We start from the raw sequence: 26,343 nt of genomic DNA, 5'->3' as shown, positions 1-26,343 counted from the left end.
TCCTGACCCCAGGTATTCCTGTCCTAGGACATGCCCCCACCACCTTGCTGGTGCACCAATCTGCAGAATCCCTGCTACTCTCCCTGCACAGCTCTGCTGACACACTTCATTCCCCAGGGGCTCACCCTGGTTTATTTTAGGGTTCCCACACAGTTCTCCTATAGTTGTCCCAACCCTTGGGCTCTCCTGAATGGAAATAGCCATTTGCCAAAGGGTCTGTGCTCGCGTCCATATAAAGCAGGGAGTTTGTGAGGAATCAACCTCAGAATCTGTTTGAATGTTGCACTTCTCATTAATTACACCCAGTAACTCCTCACAGCCAAGCTGGTAGCTGTCCTCTGTTGGCAGCCAGTGGGCAATGTGGGTATCCCAGGGGCGCATCCCTATAGGGAACGGCCTTTAAAAAATTTCAATTGATGCCAGAGTGGTGGGTGCAGCGCTCCATGTTCTCCAGCCTCCGGAGAACTGGGCCCCTGGTTTTTGGAAGGGCTGGGTACAAACCCCGCTGTCTAGCTGCTGCGTTCCAGCCCATGGCCACTGCAGAGGGCCAGCCATGCCATTCAGAGCCGGAGGGGGGATTGTTTGGGGGTGGGCCAGCAGGGATGAACAGCAGGCACAGGTCTGCAGGAGTAGGCTCCCTGGGCTGCCTTTACCTTTAGGGACCTGGACTAGACAGCGCTTGGGTTACTGCCCCTTTAAGAGAGGCTGATGTGTTGGCTAGGGAAGTAAGACCTGCCTGGAAAGCCCAGCCTCCTGTTTTCTGGCATTCCGCAGAAGCTGGGACCCTGCTGGAAAGGACCCAAGGGATGGATGGAGGCAGCCGGGTTCCTAGCCGGCTGCCTGGGTGAGAAAGCAGCCCAGCCAGCCTCACCGGCTAGGCAATGGGGAAGCCAGGCAGCTGGGGGCTGATTGCTTGCAGCGGGTAACGTGCACATCCCCGGGAAGCTGCAAAGGTGATGGGAGGCTGGTGCCTGCAGTAACCTGGCAGTCTCCTCATTGCGCCGGCCTCTCCCCGGGTGCATGCTCAGCCCGGGCGCCGGCGCCTACAGCTCCCTCCCCGAGCCGCGGCCACCGCGGGCAGGACACACCGCCTCTTTGTCTGCAAAGGCGAAGGTGAGGGCGTTTGCACGGAGACACGCCGCCTCATGCCGGCGGCGCGGGGCGCTAGATCCGTCGGCTCTGCAAGGATCGGGAGCTGGGCTCAGCCCGTAACGCGCTAAGGTGAGTGTTGCAAAGCCCCCCCCCCCCCGCCTTTATTCCTCGGCCGTCAGCCTGCAAAGCCCCCCAGGAGCCCCGCGCCCCGGCCCACTCGGGGGCGGGCGACCTGCCCAGAGACATCGGGGGGTGGGTGAGGTCGGGATCAATGTGGCTGCAGTTTGGACGGGGCGGGGGGCAGAGTAGGAATGAGATGGCGGGGCGCTGAGGACTATTCCTGGCATATCTGCGCCCCAGGGGTGGGGGGTGAAGTCGGAAAGATGCGGGGAGGGGGTGTCTCGGTCCCTGCGAGGAGCCGCGGGAGGCGTCAAGGTGACCCCCGAAGGCTCCGGCTGGCCCAAACTTTGCCTTGGACGCTCTAGCTCCGGCAGTCCCCCCCACCCAGGCGAGGAGGGGGCGCCTGGGCATGTCGGGGCGCTGGGGCCGGCGAGCCAAGAGCCCGTGGCCCAGTTGGGGGAGGGGCGCTTTGTCAGCCCTGCAAGGGCTCTGCCTGCATCGGGGAGCGGCCCCGTCAAGGATGCGCTGTCCGGATTCCCCGGCGGGCCTGCAGCTCCAGCCAGGAGGTGGCTGAAGGCTGCAGCCCAGGGAAATGTAGGATAAGGAGGCATTAGTGCCCCACGCGTGGGGAAGCGGGGGCGAGGGCCCTGGGCTGCTCTCCTGCAGGCTCAGCTCCCCCCTTCCCCCAGGAGCAGGGCTCCCGCAGGCCTGCCCCATTTTGGGCTCTCCTGCGGCCAGGTGCAGGGACCTGGGCAGTGCTAACAGCATCCCCCACTTCCCTGGCCTAGCTCCACCATGAATCCCAGCTGCATGCAGCCCGCTCTGGGGTGGAGCCCACCCCCTACTGCCCGGCACACAACAACAGGGCACTGCAGGCTCGGATGGGGAGCAAAGGAGGCTCGTGTACCCGTTATTGCTGGGGTGACACCAATTAGACTTCAGCGAGGGCACCTGCTGCTCACCTGAAAAGTGCCAGGGGAGCGTGAACAAAGCCAGGTTCTCCTGGGCACCCTCTGCAGCCCAGCACAGGCGGGGGCTGATTGGCTCGTAGGGAAGAGCGCCTCCTGTGGCAGCTCTTCCCATGCAGGTCTGCTACCCCAGCACTGGCCTAGCGCCCTGCTTGTCGCCCCTGCCTGAGCTGCTCTGACTGCTGATACCAATCCAGGATCCTGTGAGATCTACTGAACTGAGGCAGATGATTGGATGGGGTCAGGCTGGTTTAACCCAGGAAGGATCAGGGGCGGGGAGCCTTTTGCCCCAAGAATTGCGATGCATTGCAATGCCATGGCTTTGTCTGTCATCCCAACCCACTGCTCCCTTACCAGACAGGAGGGGGGTTTCCCCTTGGACATCAGCAGGTCCCTGCTAATGGGGAGCAGATTGGAAGCTTGGGGGGCTCCCTGAGTAAGTATCCTAGCTGGATTTACAGGGGGTGCCCCTGAATCCCTCCTCTGACTTCCTCCATCCCCTCTAGTCTATCCCTGCCCCTGCCCAGTGAGGATGCAGCAGAATGGGTACTGGGGAGTGGATCTTGCTCCCTGCTCCCCACTTGGTGTGGAGGAGAGAGAAAGCCTAGGAGGGGAGCAGGAGGGATGGGGGGGGGCACAGGGCAACATCCTGCTCCCTGCTCTGCTGTCTCAGCCTGAGAACTAGGCCCGGCCGTCAGATCCAGCCATGGCCAGAGCTCCATGAATTATTGACATCCCAGCTGATCAGTGGCTGCCTGCCCCCGGTTCCCCGGGACCTGGCTGAGCTACTTCAGCACTGGGGTGTGGGGACAGGGGAGAGGTTCCCCTCCAGACTGTAGCTAAAGCCCTTCGAGGGAGCAGCATCGTGAATAGCTTCAATGGGATCAGCCCCTGAATTCTCCTCTGCCTTGGAAGGGGTTGGCACCTCCAGGTTGGGTATGAAGGGGCTAATATCCGTGTCAAGCACACCTACACCCCAGTGCACACCTACACCCAAGGGATTAATACTCAGCAGCACCAAACAGCTCCCCTGGGAATCTCCACTGGTCCACGGATGCTAATGGCTGCTGCAAAATTTAATGGGGAGGCAGAGACTACATGGCAGCTGGTCAAAACCAAGCCAAGCTGCCCTGTTCTAACAGGAGTAGAATGGGAGCTGGCTGCAGGGGAGCTTCCAGCACCTCCAGCCCCTGCATCCCAGCAGGAGGCAATGTAGGAATAACCCCGGGGCAGTCCCAGCTTTTTCCCAGCCAGGGCGCCTTGAGGCAGGCATTTCTGGCTGCTCAGCATAGAACAAACTGCGATGAACTGGCCACTGTCTGTCTCCGTGGTGCACGTGTGTGGTGTCCCCCTCCAGAGCGCCGCCATGGCTGAGAAGGGGATCGACCCAACCTGCGTCTCCATCGCCTTGGAGGACTCTGTGTGCAATGCTGGCTCCCAGGACGCACCTCTCCTGAAGAAGGTGGAGAATCACATCACAGAGGCGCAGCGGTTCTCGCACCTGCCCAAGCGTTCCGCTGTGGACATCGAGTTCGTTGACCTGTCCTACTCCGTCCGTGAGGGCTCCTGGTGGAGAAAGAGAGGTAGGGCATGGCAGCCCCTTGGGAGGGCACAATGGTCCTGTGAGTGTAACATCTTTCATGGCAGTTGTGTTCCTGGGGCCAGGGAATGGAGAGATCTAGCCAGAAGGGGAGAGATTTGAAAAGAAATCACGAGTCAGAGGTGGCAGGAGCTACAGAGGCAAAGGCTCTTGTGCCTGCAGTGGCAAAGGGACTGTTAGGATATGCGTTTTGCACTGTTTTAATCTGGTAACTGAAGGGTTAACTGTGGCATGTATGAGCTAGCATAGAGGCCCCTGTGGGTTGCTTGTTTTCCTATTGGGTAGATCATGTGAGGGAGAGGAAAAAACACCCAGTGCTTTGTTGCAACTAATGTTCTGTGCTGCATCAGTGGCTGAGCATGGGGACAATCCTGTGCTGCAGAAGCGAAGGTCTCTGGCTCTGAGTTGGTCAGATGGTGGTTTAGGTCTCCTATTCCCTGGAAACTCTTTTCTGTGTTTAATGCAAGTGCAGTGCTTGGTTCAGGAAATCGAAGAGGTGCCAGTAGCCACCAGAGACAGAACTGGATGACAGGAGGGAGGTGGGAGGGGAGGAAAAAGAAGACAAATCCTGGGGATGCAGTGAGAGCGAGCCCATGCAAGGGTGTTTAAAATAAGAGCAGTGATTTTGAGTTGGCTCCTACAGCGGGTGGGCAGCCACCAGGGGAGGTGTGTGGGGTCAGGGTGCTCCCTGGATTCTGCAGCCATTGGGGATCTGATGAGCTAAGGCTAGCGAGGTAGGGAGGAGGGGTTGGAATGGGAACAGGAGAGGAGATGGGAGCTGGTTGCTGATCCTAGCACCCATCACCCAAGATGGCCAGAAGACAAGATCAAACCATCCTTCAGTGCTCCAACTGACACGTTGGCCCCCCAGCCAAAGGCAGCGAGGAGGGGAGCAGGGGCCCATCAGGGATGGCTGAGTTTCTAATCCTGTGGAGTTTGCCCTGTCTTGGGGTGGGGGTGTGTGTTGAAAGCATCAGTTCCCTGCTCCCATAGGTGATGATTTTCTACTTTGGTGGTTCTTGGTGTCAGAAATCAACATCCCAGACATCTCTGGCACTGCCTCGGGGAGAGGGTGTGGAGTCTCTTCCAAGGCTGCTGAGGTTGTCTGTGCTGGCACGTTTCAGTTCCAGGATGTGCTTGTGGCCAGGAGAAGGGGGAGATACAGGTAAATTACAAGCAGTTGGTGCAGCAAGGTCAGGATGCCAAAGCCAGGCATCACACTTCCAGCCCATGCACAGGCGGTGAACGTTGCTGAATTTGACTCTCCAGCTGTGATATCAAAATCTATATTTAAATGAACCCCTGGGGGTATGTTTCCAAAGGGTCGCGTGGGGTTCCAGTCACATGGCTCTTACGGAAGTCTCTGCTAAACCCCTGGGACTGTGGAGATTCCCCCACCTTGGGCAGGGACCGTCTTTCTGTTCTGTGTTTGTACAATGCCCCTCACAGTGGGGTCCTGGGCTGGGACTGGGCCAATAGAAAAAATGAATAACAACAAGAAGTCTTTCTCTGTGCCAACCCAGCCCATCTGTGGGGAGTGGAGTGACAGGCCCTTCCCCGCTGCTGCTATTTTGAGCATCTGTGTGGGGCTGTAGTTTGATAAAGTGTAGTGCAAACCACCAGACAGGAGCTTGTTGGGGACAAATTCGTGTCACTTCCTGTGGCTGTATAAACTGCAGTAACCTCTTCCCCGGTACCTTCCTTCCCTGCCCATGGCAGAAGGGTGTGCTCAAGCCATGGAATCCGGCTGTTGGGAGGAGTTTGCCTCCAGGGTCTTGGCTCCAGCCTCTTTCTGATATGGTGACTTTCATCCTCAGTCCCAAAGCACTTTGCAGGGGTTATTTACCCACCACTGAAATGCAGCCACCTCTGAGGCAGGATGCAGCAGCTGTTAAAAAGCACCTAGTAACACCACACAACAGTTGAGGAGAGGAGTGAAGGAGAATCCAGTGAAACCGCTGGGCAGGATTTAGGGAGGCAGAATGGAATTGTCCACACTGGACATCTCCTGTGTAATGACCCAGCATGGCCAGAATCTCAGGGACAACAGAGCACTCAGGGCTTCAGATCCCCTCCAGGAGACCGGTTCTGTAGGAAACTGCTACAGACGTGTCATCCTGGTGAGTGGGTTAAATGGCACTTGAAAGCCCCTGATTGATGTCAGATCAGAGTATGAGCAGGCTGAGAGGAGAGTTGGTGTGCGGGGAGGTGGGGGGGTGTTAGTTTCCTGCTCCCACCACTGTCCCGCTCCTCAGGCCCTTTGAGGACGGCTCCTACCAAACTATGCGTTGGTGGCATCCCTGTTTCATGTGTGTAACTCGGGGGGGGGGGGGCCTAGAGAGCCAGGGGAGGCTGATGGCAGCTGGTAGGTGGTAGTCTCCTTTAATTAGCTCCCCTCATTAATGGGATGCCAATCAAATGGCCCCAGGAGGCAGAAGAGAAGCTGCTCCTGGAGGGGTGAAGAAAGACACTTTTAAAGCCCGGGGTTTGGTAGCGGTAGGAGGTAGCTGAATGTCACAGCAGCCGCCAAAAGAGCAGGACTGGGTGAAATGTGCTTTGGGGGTGACGTTAACTAGCAGCAGGGCCGGGGCAACCATTTAGTCGACCCAGGTGGTCACCTAGGGCGCTGGCATTTGGGGGGCGCCATTTTTGTCGGCAGCGACCGCGACGGCCGGGTCTTCGGCTGCCCCGGTTACCGCCAGCATTTAGGCAGAGGGAGCTGGGGTAGGGGAGCGCGGGGAAGGCCGCCTGCAGTAAGTAAGGGGGTGGGGGCAGCATACAGGGGAACTCCCCGCCCCAACTCACCACTGCCCTGCTTCCTTCCCGAGCACACCATGGCTGCTTCAACTTCTCCTGCCTCCCAGGCTTGCAGCGCCAATCAGCTTAGGCACCACAAGCCTGGGAGGCGGGAGAAGTGAAGCAGCCAGGGCGTGCTTGAGGTGCTCGTGCGTGGAGCAAGGGTGAGCTGGGGTGGGGGGGTGCCTCAGGGAGGAGGGTGGGGGTGGGGAGATGCTGCAAGGGGGGTGCCTCAGGGCGGAGGAGGGGAGCTTCCGAGGAGGGGGGAGCCCCTTGGGGGGGGGCACACGGTGGGTCTAGGCCACAAAACATCCTTGCACCGGCCCTGACTAGCGGGTCCCAGGTTTTAATAGGATGTTGACTGCAGCTGGAGAAGGACCAGGGCTTGGTGGGGCAGAGATCGGGGCGGGGTCCCCCATCAAAGGCTGGATTTGGGGTGGGTGCAACCCTTCCATCTGAAGGGAGACTTGAACTGCTGCTCTGGTGAGGCTCATCGATATCACCTCTACCGGGTGAGACAAAGGGAGCGTCCCCTGGCCAGACCAGAAGCAGCCTGGCTAGTCTTAGCTGGCTGTGGTTCTATGCAGCTCTTACAGCCAGTAGCGCACCCATCTGGGCAGAAGCTCAGGGTGCCTGGATCCTCAGCTGTAAATGAGCCACATTCCAGCCTGTGCAGAGAAACTGGGGAGTCCTTCATCTCCCCAAGACAGACCCTCCCACCGTGGCCTCTAGGAAGTTCTAGAATTTGGTCTTTCGGGTCCAAAGTTTGCCCATGGCTGTGGGCATGTGTCCACATGGTTTCTGCGTGTGTCTATTTACCAAGTATCATTATTCCCCCTTTTACAGTTGGAGAAACTGAGGCACAGCGAGGGCAAGTAACTTGCCCCAGGCCACCCAGTGAGTCAATGGCCAGGACTAAGGCCCAGGTCTTGTGGCTGTCACTGCACTGTGCCCCATATGTTCTCCTTGACTAATGCAGCTTGTGCCCCACATTATGGACAGAGCCCCATCTCTCCTCCAGAGTTGCTGGCACTGGTATGCATGAGGGCTGTATGCGCAGTCTATAAACCGTTCCATTGCATCAGGATTTTCCCCATCTCCTATCTATTCCCTTTTCCTACTGTGTCTCCTAAGCGCAATCTATTTTGGACCCATATGGCCTGAGTCAAACATCCACACCCAGCTCCATCCGGCAGGTTCAGACTTAGGTGGAATGAATTCATCCAGCCCTGCCAGAAACAATGAGCTGGGCATAGACATCCACCTATTAGCAAGGGGACGTCACCCTAACCCCCCGTTACACTGATGCTATCACCCTGCATATCCCGTAATGGTGATGTCAACATAAATGTCCCACACATAATGGTGAGGTCATTCTGCATCTCCCCAGGCCAGGCTGGGTATCTCTGGGATCAGCCCCTTGCCTGCTGTTTGCATTGACTCCCCCAGAGCCCACTCTACCCTGCCGGGGCAGGAAGGGCTGGCATCAGCTGGGAGTTCTCCCCGTCACCCAGAGGTGGGAGAATTGCAGGCAACATTCTTAGGCCTTTCTCAGGGCCTGAGCCTTGCTCCCATGAGCAACCTTTACTCAGGCAAGTAGTCCCTCTGGCTCCAATGGGTGGCAGGCTCACTTCCGAGCTCTTTATTCAGGCAAAACTCTGCTGGAATCAATGAGGCTCTCTTTGGACGGGGGGCTCCAGGGTGTATCCCAGTCACAGTAAATACTGTACCTGGTCCCTTTCAAAAAGGGCTGCTCAGGATCCTTCTCCCCAGTGAATTACTCAGATTGGAAGCTCTTTGGGGCAGGGACTGTCTTTATTCTGTGTTCATACCACACCTAGTACAATGGAGTCCTGCTCCATGCCTGGAGTTCCTGGCCCTACAGTCATACAAACAACATGCCCATGGCTGTGGACAGGTGCCCACATGGCTTCTGCATGTGTCTGTTTACCAAGCATCGTTATTTCCCCGTCTAAAGCTGGGGAAATTGGGGCACGGAGACTTGCCAAAAGTCACCCAGCAGACCAGTGGCAGAGCTGGAGATAGAACCCAGGAGTCCTGACCCCTGCCTGCTAAGGTGGAGCCTTCGGGTTCCCATGCAGAGCTGAGACAGCTCTTCGCCAAACTCAGCATGAGATTCAGGGGTGATGGGGATGGAGCCTCATCCCCTGCTCAAGGAGGTTTAAAGCACATGGGCTGTGGGGAGTCCAGCTGGGGGTCCTGGTGAAGCTTCCTCTTGGAAGTGGTCTCCCTCACCCTCCACCACCTTACATCAGCCTCTGTTCCCTCCCCACAACTCTCCACTACCTTACATCAGCCTCTGTCCCCTCCCCACAAGCCTTCACATCTCCCCTCCCTGCCTCAGATGTCTGGGGGAGGGGGCTGGGCAGGGACTGACAGGGGTCTGGTCCTGGGGGGGAGCTGATGAGGCAGAGAGGGCTCTAGTGGGTGAAGGAAGGGGGCTAGTTTGGGATTGACCCCATTAGCGAGCACAGCCCCGCAGGGCTCACTCAGACACCAGAGGGCTGGGAAGGCAGCTGGGGAGCAGGCCCCAGCACAATCCCCATCTTCACATGCTGGAGCTGACAGGCAAACTGCAAAGCCCCTGCAGAGCCGCTGTCCTTCCCCTGTCGCACACGGGGGTGGGCTTAGGGCTCAGCTGCTGTGGGGGTTACTGGCTGTCAATGAACTCGAGTAACCGTGCTGCAAGCTGCAGCACTGTGGAGGCTGGAGAGTGCGGCATGGTTTGTGTGCCACACAGAGCCGCCAGCAGGGCAGGGCTGGGGGAGGGGGTGCAGCTCAGCACCTGGGTTTGCCCTGCTGCTGCTGCCGGCTCGGGGTAGTTGGTCACATGCCCTCACATCCCCATCTTCAGCATCTCGCACGAGCCTGGCCAGGACTCGGGAAAGCTGCAGCAAAGCCACTGGCAGGGCCATGAGGAGGAGGAGGATTATACGCTGTGTTACCATCGGGCTTAGGAGCCCTTGCCAGGGGCCAGGCAACCGCTGCAGGGCCATAAAGCTGCCCCTAGATTGCTCACTGGCCCCACCAGCCCCCTCCTTGTGCCAGCTGCTTCCCTGCTCCAGAGCCGACTGTGCCGCTGATTTCCTACAGTGCTCCTGGATGGCAGCAGGAAAGGTTCTGGGGCGCACGTCCCCACCGGAGGAGAGCAAATGGGCATGTTAACACTGACCCACATGAGGAAAGCAGTCCCTGGGCCCTGAAACAAGATATACATCTTCCCAGGGGTGATGGAAATGCTGCTTCCCCGGCGCCTGATCCAGGGCCACTCGGGCTTTACAGCAGCAGCAGGGATAGAACACAGAGGACTCCTTCCTTCATGGAGCAAGAGGAGAATCCCCATTAGCTGCTAGCAGTAATGGGTCCAGGACACACCAAGAGCAGTTCTGATTCCTTCCAGCAGAGGGAAGTATTGTCCCATAAACCCTCGAGTTTGGTACCTAGAAGCCTAGCCAGGCTGATCTGCATATAGCTCCCATGAGCCCAGCTTTTTCTTTGCCCTGCTGCATTGCATGATGAGAAGTTGGGAGGGACAGAACAGCTGGGCATTTCCAGGAGAGTGACCCCAGCGCTGTGGACGCAGATACTAGGGGTTAACCCCTTCAGAACCACAGGGGTTTGCCAAAGCTACCAAGGTTGCTGGAAGGAGGGATGTGTGGTGCGCACAGCTAATGGCAGCTTCGTTCTTGCCAGGTCTGGCACTGCCAAGGTGCAGAGAGCCATGAGCCAACCCCACAATGCCTGTGTCCCTAAGGCTGTGATGGCTGGGGGCTGGAGCCTCATTCGGAGGGGCTAGTGGGAAGTTGGTTCCTTATTTTGACCGTGGCGTCTGTGTGAGAAAGCACGACGGGGGGGCATCTGCACCCCATCTATAGGAGAACAGAGGGCGTGTCCTGCAAGACCTTCAAACCCTTATTGTTTGTTTATTTGTGTTGGGGTAGCTCCTATAGGCCTTAATTGGGGCACAGGGCCCCACTGCACTAGCCACTGTCCAGCCGTGATGAAAAGACTGGCCCTCCCCCAAGAGCTGACAAGTGACAGCCGGTGGGCAGCAGACAGATACAGTCTAGGTCATTAGATTAGAGGGATAGAAACCTGGCATCCTCTCCTAATCTAATCTCATCCCTTTCTCTGTTCTCTATGCTCTTGCACTTGTTCTGTCTAGCCTTGCTCTCTCCGATCTGCCCTTGACCATGGTAGGTGGGTGCTGCTCTCAATAGCTGAAGTTGGAGAGAAAGGTCCTAACCTTCTGCTATACCAATTACTTGTTGCCCTGATGCATGGGGGTTTAATTGCCCTTGTTTGAGCCTGTGGCTATAGGTCGGGGAGTTATCCAGATCCACTCCCAACATCTGACTCCACTCCTGGGCCCCTCCAGCTGCAGTTCCTTGACGCCTCCACCGGAGAAGCCCCAAAATTGGCTTTGGAAGGTGACGGCTCCTGAGAGACAAGGCAGTGCCTGTCACACGCCCCCAAGACATCTTGTTCCTAGCGCTGCAAAATGCTAATCAGCCCCTTCAAGTCCCTGGTAATTCTGGGGCTGATTAGCGGCTGCTGCCAGGTGTCACAGTAGGAATGCAAAGTAGGTCGGCGGGCCATCAATCCGGCTGGCGCAGGGCCTGCAGGTTGGGGACTGGTATTGCTGGGGGCTGCTTCCCAGAAAGCCCCTCCTGGGCAGAGACTGCCCGGTCAGTGCACCGCTGGGTGCGCCAGGGCAGCAGCGATGACTCAAACACCAACAAAGAAAGATCCCTCTGTGAATCTCAGCCCCCCAGGGCACTGCAGTAGGACCACTTGTTAGTCCTCGTTACTGGCTGGGGCGGGCAATGAGATGGTTATTCCTTGGAGGCAATAGGAGAGGAGTCCTTTAGCCCATGGTGGGCTTTCCCCCTTCACACACATTGCTCCTTACATGCAGAACAATCTCCTGCTTCCTGTCCTGCAAGCCCCCCTGACTTGCTCTCCACCCTCCCAGAGCTTTTCTCTGCTGCCCCTGAACTCCCCTCTAGTTTCTCAGCTGGTGCTTGCTTGTCTTTATCTTGAGCCCCAGTCCTGCGAGGCGCTGGATGCCTGCTGGAGGGGATGGGCTAGGGGGCTCAGCACCATGCGGCATCAGGCTGGTAGACTCAGGAAGCTCCCCAGGGCTTGAAGGTGTCCCGGTGTGCAGAGCAGGCTCTGCTCTTGGTTTCCCCAAGGCCAGTGTGCAGCGGTGGCCCCCTCGTCACTGGAGCCAGTGCAGTCACTGCAGGTTTGCAGTGAGCAGGGAAACAGAGTGGAGCCCAGCCCAGGGTTTCTAACACACTCGGCCAGTTCATGGTGCCAGAGAATGAGTAACAGGGACTGTCCATGGGGCAGATCTTGAGAGGTTGGGGGGGGGGGAAAGTGGGGTCCCCTGGGATTTTGCATTTGGATTTCCTATCCCAGTTTGTTTGATTTCCACCATCCCGGTATGATCCTCTCTCTGTCCATCCCCATGCCATGCTCTGTCCTAGTATAATCTGTCCCATTAGGCGCTGTGCTTCATTCCAATATGACCTGTACGTGCCTATTCCTGTGCGCTCTGCCCCACCCCTGGACTAGTCCTGTCACGCGTCCTTTGCTTTCTCATTTCTGGATGGTCCCAGAGGCCCTGGGCATGCAACTTATCGGCTGGAAATCGGACAGACTCCACGGGATGCTGGAGGGAAGGGGGTGGAGGGAGCCTGCTGCTGACCTTGGCTTCCTGGAATTGACAATTGAAATCGACACGGCTCTGCTGCTGGAGCCAAGCTGGACAGAGCCTGGGGCAGAGTAGCTTGGGCCTTTGGCAGACAGACGCCTGTTAGCTAAGGTAGGGGAGGGACTCTGTTTGTAGAAACAGGCGCCCTGACCCAGGCCTGCTCCCCTGCAGAGCGAACCCCCACCCAGCAACCTCTCTTGGGAGATTCCATCTCCCCAGCTCTGAGGCTGCCCCAGCATGTGGCAACCTGCCTTCTGTAGTGACCCTTAGCACGTTCTGGCTTGCCCTGCTGCTAAGGTCCATAGCCCCAGGCAGATCCAGGGGCATCAGGAGGCTGGGCCTCCCCCATCAGGGGCAGGAAAATTAGCAGGGAGCATCTGTCTGCAAAGTCAGTGCAATGAATTGGGATAGGGTTTCACCCTTCACAACAGCTGCACCTGTATTCCCCCACTGGGGCCCAGCAAGGGCACCCACACTTACGCTTCTGGGTCTTGGGTGGAGACCTGCGTCTCTCTCCCTCCTGACCAGGGTGTTACCTGCCTGTGCTGTGAATTCCTTGCAAAGTCAGGCAATCTAAGCAGGCTCTGCTTTTCTTTCTTGTCAAAGGCTTTGAACTGCATAATGGCTCACAATTATGTCACTACACAGCTAGATTCAGAGTCAAAGAGTTGAACGCCAGGAGGGAGACTAGATGATTTAGCCTGATCTTCTGACTGCAGCTCTTTGCAAGCAAGCACATTTATTCTTAAGGTAACAGCATTACAGAGAAAATGTATTAGGAACCTACAAGCATGCTAAGAAGCTTGCCAGAGATCACCCCAACTCCCACAAGGGCTCCAGCTGGTGAAAACATCCTTCAGACCCCACCAAGGGAATTTTCTGTGGTCACAAGTTCATAACAGCTGTTAGCTTAGTATAAATTCCCCATGAATCTGAGAGTCGCTCTTTTATCCGGTTTGAGCTCTGACTTTCTCCTCCTGTAACAGACAATGGGGTTTTCCTTCAAAGGGAGGGGTCCGGAGGTGGGCAATTTGCATTCCCCTCCTCCCAATATTTCCTAGGAAACCCACTCGACTAAAAGGTCTGACCCATTGTTTGAAAAGAGTCCTTTGATGCTCATAATGCTTCCCAGGGTTTACATTAGTCCTGTCTCCCTCTTAAAGAAGTGCCATGCAATCCCAAGTAACATGCCCACATAGGCATTTGTAATACAATGAACTCCTAAATTATTTAAACTTAGTTCAACAAGGATTGCCCAGGATATGGCAGGAGATTGCCTGATCTGGCACAGGGGCCTGGGCATCCCAGGTATTGCAGGAGCTTTCACCTCTAGGTCACCAGTCAAGAGGGAGCTCTGCAGTGAGCCGTGTCCATGCCATGTACACTAACGAGGCAGGAGATATGTTCTTAACGGTTGCTGCACCAGAACTGCCTGCCTGCTTGCAAAACAGTGGTTGATGTTACAACATCTGCAGGCTTGTAATGTGGCACCGGGGCTCAGAGAGCGGGAGAGGTTGGGAGGTGCCCCCCGGGGTATCTGTGGATGGGTGGACAGGCTGGGAGTCAGGACCCCTGAGCTGTCTCCCTGATTCTCTCCCTGCCCCGTTGTGTGTATGACCCCATTCTGTGCCTCAGTTTCCCCATCTGCAACATGGGGAGAATGATCCTGCCCTGCAATTGTAAAGGGATTTTGACTAAGAGAGCTTAAGGCCAGAAGGGACCATTAGATCATCTCATCTGATCTCCTGTATAACACTGGCCACGATATTTCACCCAGTTACCCCCAAACTGAGCCCGGTAACTTGTATTTGACTAAAGCGGGTCTCCCAGAGAGCCTCCAGTCTGGATGTGAGGCCAACAAGAGACGGAGAATCCACTACTTCCCCTTTGGAAAGTGCCAGAGAAGGGCCACGGGTTGGGGTTACTGTAGTGGGGGATGACGTAAGCGCCTCCACCCTAGAGTGTTACAGATGTGGGGCTGGCCCTTCGCATCATGGCCACTGGCTCCCCAGCCTTCCTGTGCCACTGGACAGTTCTCTAGGCTCCCCATGGGGGCTCACCCTGCTTCCTTCCCCTCTTCCAGGGTACAAAACCCTCCTGAAATGCCTGTCCGGGAAATTCTGCCGGCGCGAGCTCATTGGGATAATGGGTCCCTCAGGTGCTGGGAAATCCACGCTCATGAACATCCTGGCTGGTTACAGGTGAGGCAGCTCCCTGGCGGGGTGAGGGCGAAGGGTTCCCTGTTGAATGATTGACCCCTGTGCATGGGACTGAGAGCCCAGTGTTCCCCTCTCTCCAGCCAGCCTGGTAGGGATCGGAACGCAGTGCACTGTGATGGAGGCTCCTGGGGGTGCGTTATCCCTGTGGGAGGTGGAGAGCCGCACTGGCTGCACCTCACCAGCACTGCGCTCTGTATCTCGGCCTGTCACCCACAGGGAGACGGGGATGAAGGGCCAGATCCTGGTGAACGGCCGGCCGCGGGACCTGCGCACCTTCCGCAAGATGTCCTGCTACATCATGCAGGACGACATGCTGCTGCCACACCTGACCGTGCTGGAGGCCATGATGGTGAGTGAGTGGGTGGTGCAGGGTGGCATGGCCCGGGGCGGGTGGGGGGACAGCAGGGCACAGCAGCGAGGAATTGCTTGCTTGGAGCTGTGTTTTGGCCCTGAGATCCCAGAGCTGAGTGCAATTGGCATAAGACCTGACCCGGATTAACCCACTGTGGGCTTGCCACTGAACCCATGGCCTCACGGAGATGTGATAGCACAGGGCCGCCTTCCTCCCCGGAGTGATCCCACCAGCCTGGGTGCAGTGAGCACCATTATATGGTTATGGACTCTGGTCTATATGGGGATAAGAACAGAATATAGTGAGCATGTAGAACCCACTTTGGCTTGTGTTTTATAGACCAGCCGGAGTCTTCAGCTGCTGTTACTGGGGGAGTTTGGTGCTCGTGAAAGCTGGGGGAGCTGAGCCAGACTCTGCAGGCAGCTGTGGGATCCTCTCACATGCCTCTGCAGCCCTGTTCTGTAATCCGCCCTGTTATCCCAGCCGTGGGCTCCTCAATGTCCACAGCTCTGCCAATACCCCTCAATCCCAACCCACAGCCCCTCTGCTATCCCAGCCCTGGGCTCCCCTGTGCCCACAACTCTGCCAATACCCTTCAATCCTGACCCACAGCCCCCTGCTATCCCAGCCCTGGGCTCCCCTGTGCCCACAACTCTGCCAATACTTCTCAATCCCAACCCACAGCACCTCCTGGAGTCCCCCATGCACACACCACTGCCAATACCCCTCAATCCTGACCCACAGCCCCCTGCTGTCCCAGCCCCGGGGCTCCCCTGTGCCCACAACTCTGCCAATAACCTTCAATCCTGACCCACAGCCCCCTGCTATCCCAGCTCCAGGGCTCCCCTGTGCCCACAACTCTGCCAATACTTCTCAATCCCAACCCACAGCACCTCCTGGAGTCCCCCATGCACACACCACTGCCAATACCCCTCAATCCCAACCCACAGCCCCACTGCTATCCCAGCCCTGGGCTCCCCTGTGCCCACAACTCTGCCAATACCCTTCAATCCTGACCCACAGCCCCCTGCTATCCCAGCCCTGGGCTCCCCTGTGCCCACAACTCTGCCAATACCCTTCAATCCTGACCCACAGCCCCCTGCTATCCCAGCCCTGGGCTCCCCTGTGCCCACAACTCTGCCAATACCCTTCAATCCTGACCCACAGCCCCCTGCTATCCCAGCCCGGGGCTGCCCTGTGCCCACAACTCTGCCAATACCTCTCAATCCCGACCCATAGCCCCCTGCTGTCCCAACCCTGGGCTCCCCTGTGCCCACAACTCTGCCAGTACCCCTCAATCCCGACCCATAGCCCCCTGCTGTCCCAGCCTTGGGCTCCCCTGTGCCCACAACTCTGCCAGTACCCCTCAATCCCAACCCACAGCCCCCTGCTATCCCAGCCCTGGGCTCCCCTGTGCCCACAGCTCTGCCAATACCCCTCAATCCCGACACACAGCCCCCTGCTATCCCAGCCCTGAGCTCCCCCATGCCCACAGCTCTGCCAATACCCCTCAATCCTGACCCACAGCCCCCTGCTGTCCCATCCCCTGGATTCTGCTGAGCAGAACTGAGGGCAAAGTGCCTGGTCTACCATGGCATCCTGGGTGGAGGCCAGGAGACCCCTGGTCGTTCTGTCTGGGAGTTGGGCAGGCCAAATGTGGCTAGCCTCAGGCTCTGACTGGCCCCTGTGTCTGCTCCCTGGCCCGCAGGTCTCTGCTAACCTGAAGCTGAATGAGAAGCAGGAGGTAAAGAAGGAGCTGGTGAGTTAGGGGTCCTTGCTCGGTAGCTGAAGGGTTTCAAGGGAGGGCAGCACTCTCTGGGCAGCACTTCTATGCCTGGAAGGGCCCATCCTGTCCCTCTGCTCACAGAGTAAAGGGGCTCCCAGGGCACACCCTCCCCTCCACTGCTTCAGCCTTCTTAATGGCTCAGTGCACCAACACAGAGGTGGGGCCCCTGGGAGGGCTGGGGAAGGTGGGGACACAGGCTGGGCATTGGGGGCAGGGGATGGTAGGGGCACCGGGGGGACGGGGAACTGGAGACTTGGCCTGGGCACAGTGGGGGCAGAGGGAGGTAGGGGCACAGGGGGCAGGTGGAACTGGAGACTCGGGCTGGGCACAGTGGGGGCTGGGGGAGGTGGGGACACGGGCTGGGCACAGAGGGGGCAGGGGGAGGTGGGGACACGGGCTGGGCACAGAGGGGGCAGGGGGTGGTGGGGACCTGGGCTGGGCACGGGGTAGGGACAGGGGGAGGTGGGGACCTGGGCTGGGCATGGGGCGGGGGAACAGGGGGGTCAGAAGAGTGTTGGGGGCCATGAGCACCTTTCAGACCCTGGCCCCAGGGAGGCTGCACATCCCTCCAGGTGGGGCTGTGATGGGGGCAGCGAGGCTGGCACAGTGACCCCGGGGCCCAGTCGGGTAGTGACTCTCTCTGCTCTATGCGGGGCCCAGGTGCAGGAGATCCTAACGGCGCTGGGGCTGCTGGAGTGCTCCTACACCCGCACCATGTCGCTGTCCGGCGGGCAGCGCAAGCGTCTCGCCATCGCCCTGGAGCTGGTCAACAACCCACCTGTCATGTTCTTCGATGAGCCAACCAGGTGACTGTGGGGCCTCCTTCCTGCACCACTGCAGGCCAGCATGGGGCTCCTCCTCCCCGGGAGCCTGCAGCTGTCGCCAGCCCCTGGAGCTGCACGGCGGGAGCCAAGCATGAGCAGCGGGGTCACGTCTCTTTGCTGCAGCTGAGAATTTGGGGGGATGGGTGTCACAGCCAGGGATGAATGTGGATTGACCAGGATGGGGGGCTCTCCCCGCACCAGCTGGAGGGGGGGAACTGTGAGGGATGCTGTGTAGCCAAGCTGGGGGAGTGTGGAGCCCTGCTCTTTATATTAGCAGCCGGGGAGCCCTGCCCTGGAACCCCTGCTAATGGCTCAGGGTCACAGCTGGGCCCCTCCAGAGTTGGCTCAGGGCTGCCTAAGGTGTCCCTGTATCTTGGATGTTCATTCTTTCCCCATCCCCATTTCTATCCCACCTCTTTCTGGCTCCACTCCTCTTCCTCTCTGCATTCATCCTTTCCCCCACTCCCTCTCTCTCTTTTCCACCTCTTCTGTCCCCCTCACACCTCCATCCCCCCTTTCTCGGTCCTCTCTCCTCCCCGCACAAACCCCGTTCCCTTCTCTCTCCCACATTTTCCTGTCTGCAGTGGCCTGGACAGCGCCTCCTGCTTCCAAGTCGTCTCTCTGATGAGGTCCCTGGCCCAGGGAGGCCGCACTATCATCTGCACCATTCACCAGCCCAGCGCCAAGCTCTTTGAAATGTTCGACAAGGTGGGTGAGTCCCCTGCCTGCCCCTGTGCTTTGGATAGCATCGCCTGCTAATCAGAGCTCTGCCTCCAGGTGGCAAAGGGGTCTCTCCAGCTGTGGGGCAGAGTCCCAGTACCCTGGGGCAGCATCTCTCGGCTGGTGAGACCCCGCCAGCTCCCGCTTCCCTGCGGGGCAGGGCGCTCCCTGGCTTGCATAAGCCCTAGGAGTGGGAGGTCTCAGGGTCTGGCCCGTGGTGTTTAGTGAGGGACTTGCTGTCATTTCCTGCTCAGGCAGCTTTGTTCTCTCTTCCAGCTGTACATCCTGAGCCAGGGCCAGTGCATCTTCAAAGGGGTGGTGCCCAACCTCATTCCCTACCTGAAAGGGCTGGGCCTGCATTGCCCCACCTACCACAACCCGGCTGACTTCAGTAAGTGCCCGTGCAAAGCCAAGCTTCCCATGCCTTTCCCTTGGCCTGCAGCCAGTCCTGCCTCTTGCTACCTGGGCCAGGACGGCATGGGAGACTTCCCAGGAGCGGAAGGGCAGAGGGGTTGGTGATTCAGCACGTGACTCCTGGTGAGTTTTTCTGGGAGTTGGAGAAGTTCGTGCTGCTCTCCTGGACACAGCCCAGCTGGTGTGGTTCCGTCCTCCCCTGGGGCTCTCACCAGATGTGAGGTACTTCTTCACTTCCTGCCCTAAGCACTTGTGCTGTGTTACTGCTAAACAATTGCCACCTTCCACCCAAGAGATGGCTGCATTTCCTCAGGGATGAGTCTCCTCTAGACCTCTCACATGGCAAGTGAACATTGCAAGGTCCTACAAAAGCCTTCGAGGGAAGGGGGTCTGGGAGGGCAACGCATTGACCATTCCCCATGCAGAGTGGCTCCAGGCACTCGGAAATGGGGTCTCCCTCCCCACATCTGCCCAAGGTCTGGGGGGGGGTTATGCCTAGAGGACTGTCCCCCACCCCACCTGGCATGGGTCAAGGGGCTGTGCCTGACTACTCCAGCCATAGCACCTGGCCTTGGGGAGGTGGCAGCTCCCCTGTGGTCGCCTGCCTTTTCTTGATCATGCTGTCTCTGTCAAAGCTCCCCATCCTATCTGGGAGTCGTTTCCAGGAGCAGACAAGCCTAACTCCCACTCAGCCCTGAGATGGAGGTTAGTACACCCCCAATGCGCCAGAGCCAGGGCAGAGCGAGCAGGGGTGCCCAGCCGCCCCTGATTTTCAGCTGTGGCTGTGAAGGGCAGGGCAGGGAGCCCAGGTCCGAGGGGTTCTCAGCGTTTGCTGTTTGGGTTCCCCCCCAGTTATTGAAGTGGCTTCAGGCGAATATGGAGACCTCAACCCATTGCTGTTTCGTGCCGTCCAGAATGGGCTGTGCACCATGGCCGAGAAGAAGAGCAGCCCAGAGAAGACGGACTCCTCCTGCCCAGTCCCCTGCGTGACGGTCAGTGCAGCAGCCCCGAGGCAGGCAGACCCCGGGACATCTTTGCCCTCGATGCCCAGTACCCTGTGGTGTGGGCTCTGTCCCTCCAGGTGGGGCTGGGCTGTGGGTCAGCTATGGGGAACGGTCCTGGTGTATCTAGGGAATATCCCTGGGACAGCAGCCTCCCTGCCCTCCTCACGCTGTCCCAGACCCTGGTTGGCTCCCGAGGGGGTGGGTACAGAGCGGATGGGAATTGGGAGCAGCCCCTGCCTTGTTCCCCTACCTCGAGGGAGTGATGTCCGTCTCTCCACCTGTGGAGTTTGGGGTGCCCATCGCTGTGTTATCTGGGCACTGATAGAGCACAGGCCTATGACACTACAGCCCCCCTCCCTCCCAGGCAGTGCCCCTTGTTCTCTGGGGGGCTCCCCACACACCAGAGCACCATAGAGCCCCTATGCTGTGTCTGCCCTGCTGCCCCCGTAGTGCCGTTCCCCAGTTTGTGTACAGCAGCCCCGCCTTGGCCCAGGGTGCTGCAGGGAGTAGGACGGTGTCTGGGGCGTGGCAGATGCTGGCCTGGCCTGGACCCATTGTCCCTGAGGTACTGGGGGTAACAAGGCTCCTGTGGGTGGGGCTGGTGCCTGCACTCCCAGTAGATGCCCATGGTGTGGGGGGGTGTCTGCATATCCAGGCTGGGAGCCCCTGGGTCCCTGACTCTCGTGTCCTCGTCATGGTCCCTCCACCCCCCTCCAGGACGTGGATCATATTGAGAGCCACACATTTGCCACCAGCACCATGACCCAGTTCTGTATCCTCTTCAAGAGAACGTTCCTGTCCATCATGAGAGACACGGTAAGGGAGGGGCGCTGGGGGACGGCCCAGGGCAGGGGAGGGGGCAGAGAACAGAGGGGACAGGTGCTATGGGGAGCAGGGTCCAGGGCTGGGAGGCGGAGGGGAGGGGAGGGGACCGGGGGCAGAGGGTGGGAAGGTTGGAGGCAGGACTAAGGCACATGCAGAGGGAATGGGGTGGAGGGAGCAGAGATTTAAGGTCTGGTGGCTGGAGAAGGGAAGAGAGAGGCTGTATCGTGGGAGCCCCCTTACTGCTGGAGCCAGCGGGTGGAGGGCGCCCATCGCTGCCCTTGCTGTCAGGGGTGAACGCTCAGCAAGCGGCCCGGCGCTCCCAGGGCTGGTGGTAGGCCATGGCCCTGCCCCTCTCTGAGTGCTGAGCCCATCTCGCCCCTGCAGGTCCTGACCCACCTGCGGTTCATGTCCCACATCTGCATCGGGGTGCTCATCGGGCTACTCTACCTGCACATCGGCAACGACGCCAGCAAGGTCTTCAACAACACCGGCTTCCTCTTCTTCTCCATGCTCTTCCTCATGTTCGCCGCCTTGATGCCCACGGTCCTCACATGTACGGCACTCAGCTGCCCCCATCTCCCTTAGAGCACTGACGTCTGTCCCAGCACTTCCTGGGAGTGAGGTGGGGCAGGCCAGTCTGGCGGCTGGGAGCTTTCTGTGCTGCAGTGAAACTCCCGAGCCAGTAACTCCCTCTGCCCAGGCCTGGGGCTGCTGCAGGGCAGGCGGGGCCAGTCACGTGCCAGCCAGCAGGGTGGGGTGGTCAGGAGCTGATGGGGCAGCTTTGGGGTGTCAATGGAAGACCTCCACCAGGTTAAGAGGTTAGCCCAGTGCCCTGTGATGTGCAGGTCGGGGTGTCAGGCCCCTGGACCACAGGGGATCCCCTAGCTCTGGCAGCTGAGCTCCTCCATGGGGTCCAGCTGGGTTTAGCCATGGGCGACTCCAGCTAGGCCTGGGAGAGGCTGAGGTTGGGAGCGATGGGCAGCGGGTGGAGTGTAGGTGGTTCTAGGCCCAATTCAGTTCTTGAGTAGATCCCGGTGCCCCTCGCTTCTGGAGGCGCTAGGGCCCAAAGGAAAGGGCGAGTCCTTCATGGATCAGCACCAGCCACAGCCATGCAGCTCCAGCTGGGCTCAGCCACCTCCCAGGAGTCCTGGGGAGCTGCTTGGCAGCATGACTGGGCTTCAAGGGTTAGGATCTATCAATCCCCCCTCAGTTTCTATTTGAGCGAGGAGCCGGCGGGCCCTAAAATGGGGCTGGCACAGGGCACTGCTTGCTGCTAATCAGCTGGGTTCCTCTGTCCCTGCAGTTCCTCTGGAGATGTCTGTGTTCCTGAGAGAGCACCTGAACTACTGGTATAGCCTAAAGGCCTATTACCTGGCCAAGACCATGGCAGATGTGCCCTTCCAGGTGAGGATGCAGCATGGGGGGAGGGAGGATGAAATAGACTCTCCTAGGTTAGGCCCCTGGGCTGCTCTGCCTACAGGGAGATCCAAGGCTGGCGTCTCCTGGGTTCCTGCCGCTGGTTGCACAGCCTGGGCCCTGACCCCCTTGGAGAGGTGCAGAGAGGGAGGTTCATAGAGCTCCGGAGGTCCCAGATCCCTGTCCCTGGAGCTCACAGTATAACTGGGACCACTCTGATGCTTGGGGCCACAGAGCAGGGGTGCAGAGACCCCATCAGTGCAGGGCACAGCACGCCTTGGTGGAGGTGGGTCCTGCTGATCCATCTCACTTCCTCCCCCTGCAGGTGATCTGCCCCATAGCCTACTGCAGCATTGTGTACTGGATGACAGGCCAACCCCCAGAGGCCACGCGCTTCCTCCTCTTCTCCGCCCTCGCTACCTCCACCGCCCTGGTGGCACAGTCCCTGGGGCTTCTGATTGGAGCAGCCTCCACCTCCTTGCAGGTCAGAGGGGGCTCTGGTTTTGGTGGGGACCCTGGGCTACATGCGGGGGGTAGAGCCTCTGGCAGTTTGCACCCGTCTGCGTTGTCAGGGTCAGTAAAGGAGCGAGCCGGTGATGTGCCAGAATGTGGGACTGCAGGTGTGCGAGGAGGTGTCTGCTGTACAAGGGCGTGGCACTGAGAGTATAAGCGTGCATGTGCGTGGCACCATGCGTGCACACCAGAGAGTGTGTGGTGGGCATGGGTTCGCGTGACACTGGCCACGTGCTGTGATCCCCCAACCCCATTGCCATGCCTGACTCCGGCCTGACTCTGCCTTACAGGTGGCCACGTTCGTGGGACCGGTCACTGCCATCCCCGTCCTGCTCTTCTCAGGCTTCTTCGTCAGCTTCAAGACCATCCCCATGTACCTGCAGTGGACCTCGTATGTCTCCTATGTCAGGTGGGGGCTCGCAGCAGCCATGGGAACAGGGCACTGGCAACACTCATGCATGGATGGTGACTGTCCTGCATCCCTGCTAATGCTCCACACAGACGTCCCTCTGGGAAGGCTTTGCAGGGGATTCAGGCCTGGCCCTAGGGCGTGAGGGGACATCCAGCTACCAGGGACACCTTCTCAAGCCATGGCACCCTGCTCCAGGGATGCTCTGGCTGAGGGGTGGTAGGATGCAGGAGAGGCAAGGACCATGGAGGGATGGTGCCCCCTTGTGGCTGCAGATGGGTTGCAAGGGGCTGCAGCTTCTTTGAGGATGGAGACAGTCTTAGGGGAGATGATTTTTGTGTATCTGTCTGGTCCTTGGCCACACAGCAGTGCCAGTTCTGCAGCTGACCAGCCTGATACCCCCAAGTGCTACCAGCACCACTCCTGTCCAGATCCTTGGTGGTCTCTCCCGGCCAGCTCCTAGCGTGCCGTGATGCTGATGCCACTCTTGGCAGGTGCAGCAGAATCGGTATTACCCGTGGCTGGCTCCCTGCTGAAGAGCAGTCCAGAGGCTCACCCAGTCCTGTGCCAGGTGAGCCACAGCCACCCAGTGTGTGTGCAAATCCAGGGTGCAGCTGGCACTAATGTTGCTTGTGCTCTGGTGCAGGTATGGCTTCGAGGGCGTCATCCTCACCATCTACGCCATGGAGCGTGAGGACCTGGAGTGTCGGGAGACTCCCTGTCCCTTCCAGAATCCCAGCAGGATCCTCCAGGAGCTGGACGTGGAAGAGGCCAAACTCTACCTGGACTTCATCATCCTGGGCATCTTCTTCCTCGTTCTGCGGCTCCTGGCCTACCTGGTCCTCAGGTACAAGGTGAAGTCTGAGAGATAAAGAGGCCATTGGGGCCCGATGCCTTTCCCAGACCTGATCTGCCACAGCATGGACATTCCCAAAGGGACTCTTGGTCTCTGAGGATGTGGGACCACAGGGGAGGCATCGGGGAGGTGGCGGCCAGTCCTGGCTCAGTCGAGAAGGTTTTTTGGGACATCTCGGAACTGTTTTAACCTTTCCACACTCTTCATCGCAAATGTTTTGTACTGCCCTGGAATGCCTCATTCTCTCCCCTGGAGCCACATCATCAGATGGATCTTGGATTCCTTCCTCCACCCTGTGCCCCAAACCACCACCTCAGGACACCGATGGAGGCAGTTGTCTTCCAAGCCAGAGAAAGAGAGAGCAGCCTGCCAAGGCTTTGCCGTCTGGGGGAGGGAGGTTGCACCGGTCTGAACCCAGTTTACCTCCCGCAAAGCACAGTTTTGTAGCACAGTGTGTAGTGCAGTTTTTTAACTTGCCTGCGAGTCGATGTCCAGTAGCATGTGTATCTATATTCAGAAGAAATCAGAAGACAACAATAGGCTACGTGGCAGAAGGCTTTCGTGTTTACCTTAGCCATAGCAACAGCCAATGCCATCGCCCCTGTCTTTTTTGTAAAGTTCCCTTTTTCTTATGGAAAAAACAAAACCAAACGACAACTCAGCTGCACTTAGTACAGGAACAAGTACTGCAGCTCTGGAGGGATGCAGGTAGATCAGGCCTCTGCATTTAGGATTTGGCAGGATGTAATATTGGTAGAAACATTTCACTGAAATTTTTTTTAAATGTTTTTTCGGGAGGTGGGAGAGTTCCCAGCCCTGCTGGGTTTGCCACCAGGGCCCTGCTGTGTTGGACTACTGCATGAGACCCAGGGAATGATGACGCAGACCAGGCTAGCCATGAATTGAAAGTGACCAGTCTCATAGAATCATAGAATATCAGGGTTGGAAGGGACCTCAGGAGGTCATCTAGTCTAACCCCCTGCTCAAAGCAGGACCAACCCCCAGACAGATTTTTACCCCAATTCCCTAAATGGCCCCCTTTCCTTGGAAGCTGAGTAAATGGTGGAAAGGTAAGGGGCAGATTCTCCATTCTCTTATGCTGGTGTGAATGGGAAGCAGCTGCTTGAAGCCAGCGGAGTTAGGTTGGGTTGAGAGAAGGATCTGGCCCAGTGACTGACCTCAGTGGAGTGGCTGATCCAATGTGAAATCAGAATCAGTCCCTAAGGGCCCACTGCTGCAGATCACATGGGTCTGATTCTCCCAGTTCACCTGCACTTTGCACCGTCACTTACACCTGCACACAAATGCTGCCGAATCAGAGCAGAGGTGTGCTTTGCACAAGTGTAAAATGACGACGCAACGTGTCGGGCATTAACGAACCAGCCCCATTGAGGTTAGCAGGATGTGTGTGTGCCCTGAGGAGCATGAAAGGTGAAAAGTAAAGGGCCACTCCTTTGTGTTAATAACCCCCAGTCTTGTTACAATGCAGGGAAGGACATTTTCATTTGTGGCTGATAATGGGACAATGCCGCTTTTACAGTTTGGCCTTGCAGCTGAAGCCCTGAATAGATGTAGACAACAAATTTCAAAACCTCCCTGAGCTCCCTAATCAGTAGCAGAAAACAGGCACAGAATTAAACACCCCCAGTGTGTTTGTGTTCAGCCCGAAACAGTGTTTACCGTGTGTAGCATGTTGTGTACAGAGCATTTTGCAGGAAGACATTTAGCTGGCGTAAACCGGCATAGCTCCAGTGGCTGCAGTGGAGCGATGCTGAGTCATGTCAGCTGAGGGTCTCCCCTTGTATGAGCTAATTTATTTCGGTGTACACCTGAAGTGGCGGCTCTGTGAAGCTCTAGGTATTTAAAACATGGTCTGTAGCTATAACTGGCAAGTAACTTGTAGCAGAGGGAATTTCAGGGGGAGGGGAGAAAAGAAGATGATTTCAGCTGAGATTTGGGAAGAACTGGGAGGCACAGAGCAGAACTATTTGAAAGCAATTCCTCCCATCTTTGACATGCCAAGGCTTGAGTTCAATATGCCACATTTCCTCTGCAGTAGCTGACAAGCCATTGTCCAAAGCAGAGTGTTTTCCTGTGCTGCGTAAAGCATTTGCAATGCCTGCAATCAAAGCACCTTGCCCTGCTGGGAGCGGGTCAGGTCTTGCATGCTAATCAGAGTCAGGCCTGGTCACTATTTGGATGGGAGTGGTGTTGGAGGGTCAATAGGAGCTGTTCTTCCCTTTAGAGGCCATACAGAGCCCATGGTGCCATGAGGCGGAGCTTGTAGTCAAAGAGGTGTCCTTCAGATGAGCCTTGAAGTCCAGGCCCTACAAACTGCAGTCTTGTGGCTTCTTTGTCAATCAGGGCGTTAGCCTTGGAGTCCTGGCCAAATTCCAGCTCAGGTTTCCCTTCCCTAAAGTCCTTAGCAGTTGCAATCAGATGGGCTTGTCTACATCAGAAAGTTGCAGCGCTGGTGAGGGAGTTACAGCGCTGCAACTTTGAAGGTGTACACATCTGCAGGGCACCACCAGCGCTGCAACTCCCGGTTTGCAGCGCTGGCCGTACTCTCGTTTTGTCTCGGGTGTAGAGGATCCAGCGCTGGTGATCCAGCGCTGGTAATCCAATGTAGACACTTACCAGCGCTTTTCTTGACCTCCGTGGAAGGAGGAAGCCTCTGGTAATCAAGCTG

At 57.8% G+C, this 26,343-nt stretch overlaps 1 protein-coding gene across 1 annotated transcript; it reads left to right on the top strand.

Moving 5' to 3' along the window:
- The first annotated feature begins 669 nt into the window (after positions 1-669).
- Positions 670-26,088, top strand: ABCG4 (ATP binding cassette subfamily G member 4). The gene is made up of 15 exons (XM_030538508.1): positions 670-1,221; positions 3,538-3,763; positions 14,400-14,517; positions 14,752-14,884; positions 16,596-16,646; positions 17,334-17,479; positions 18,082-18,205; positions 18,494-18,608; positions 19,484-19,623; positions 20,353-20,451; positions 20,845-21,013; positions 21,764-21,864; positions 22,202-22,360; positions 22,680-22,798; positions 23,445-26,088. Exons 2-15 carry the CDS (start codon positions 3,547-3,549, stop codon positions 23,668-23,670), a joined length of 1,917 nt encoding a protein of 638 aa, XP_030394368.1. The 5' UTR covers positions 670-1,221; positions 3,538-3,546; the 3' UTR covers positions 23,671-26,088.
- Positions 26,089-26,343: the final 255 nt, after the last annotated feature.

The sequence above is a fragment of the Gopherus evgoodei genome, chromosome 19, assembly GCF_007399415.2.
Source record: "Gopherus evgoodei ecotype Sinaloan lineage chromosome 19, rGopEvg1_v1.p, whole genome shotgun sequence".
NCBI classification, from domain to species: Eukaryota; Metazoa; Chordata; order Testudines; family Testudinidae; genus Gopherus; species Gopherus evgoodei.
Note: the sequence above shows the minus strand (reverse complement) of the source record. Positions and strands in the feature narration are given on the sequence as shown.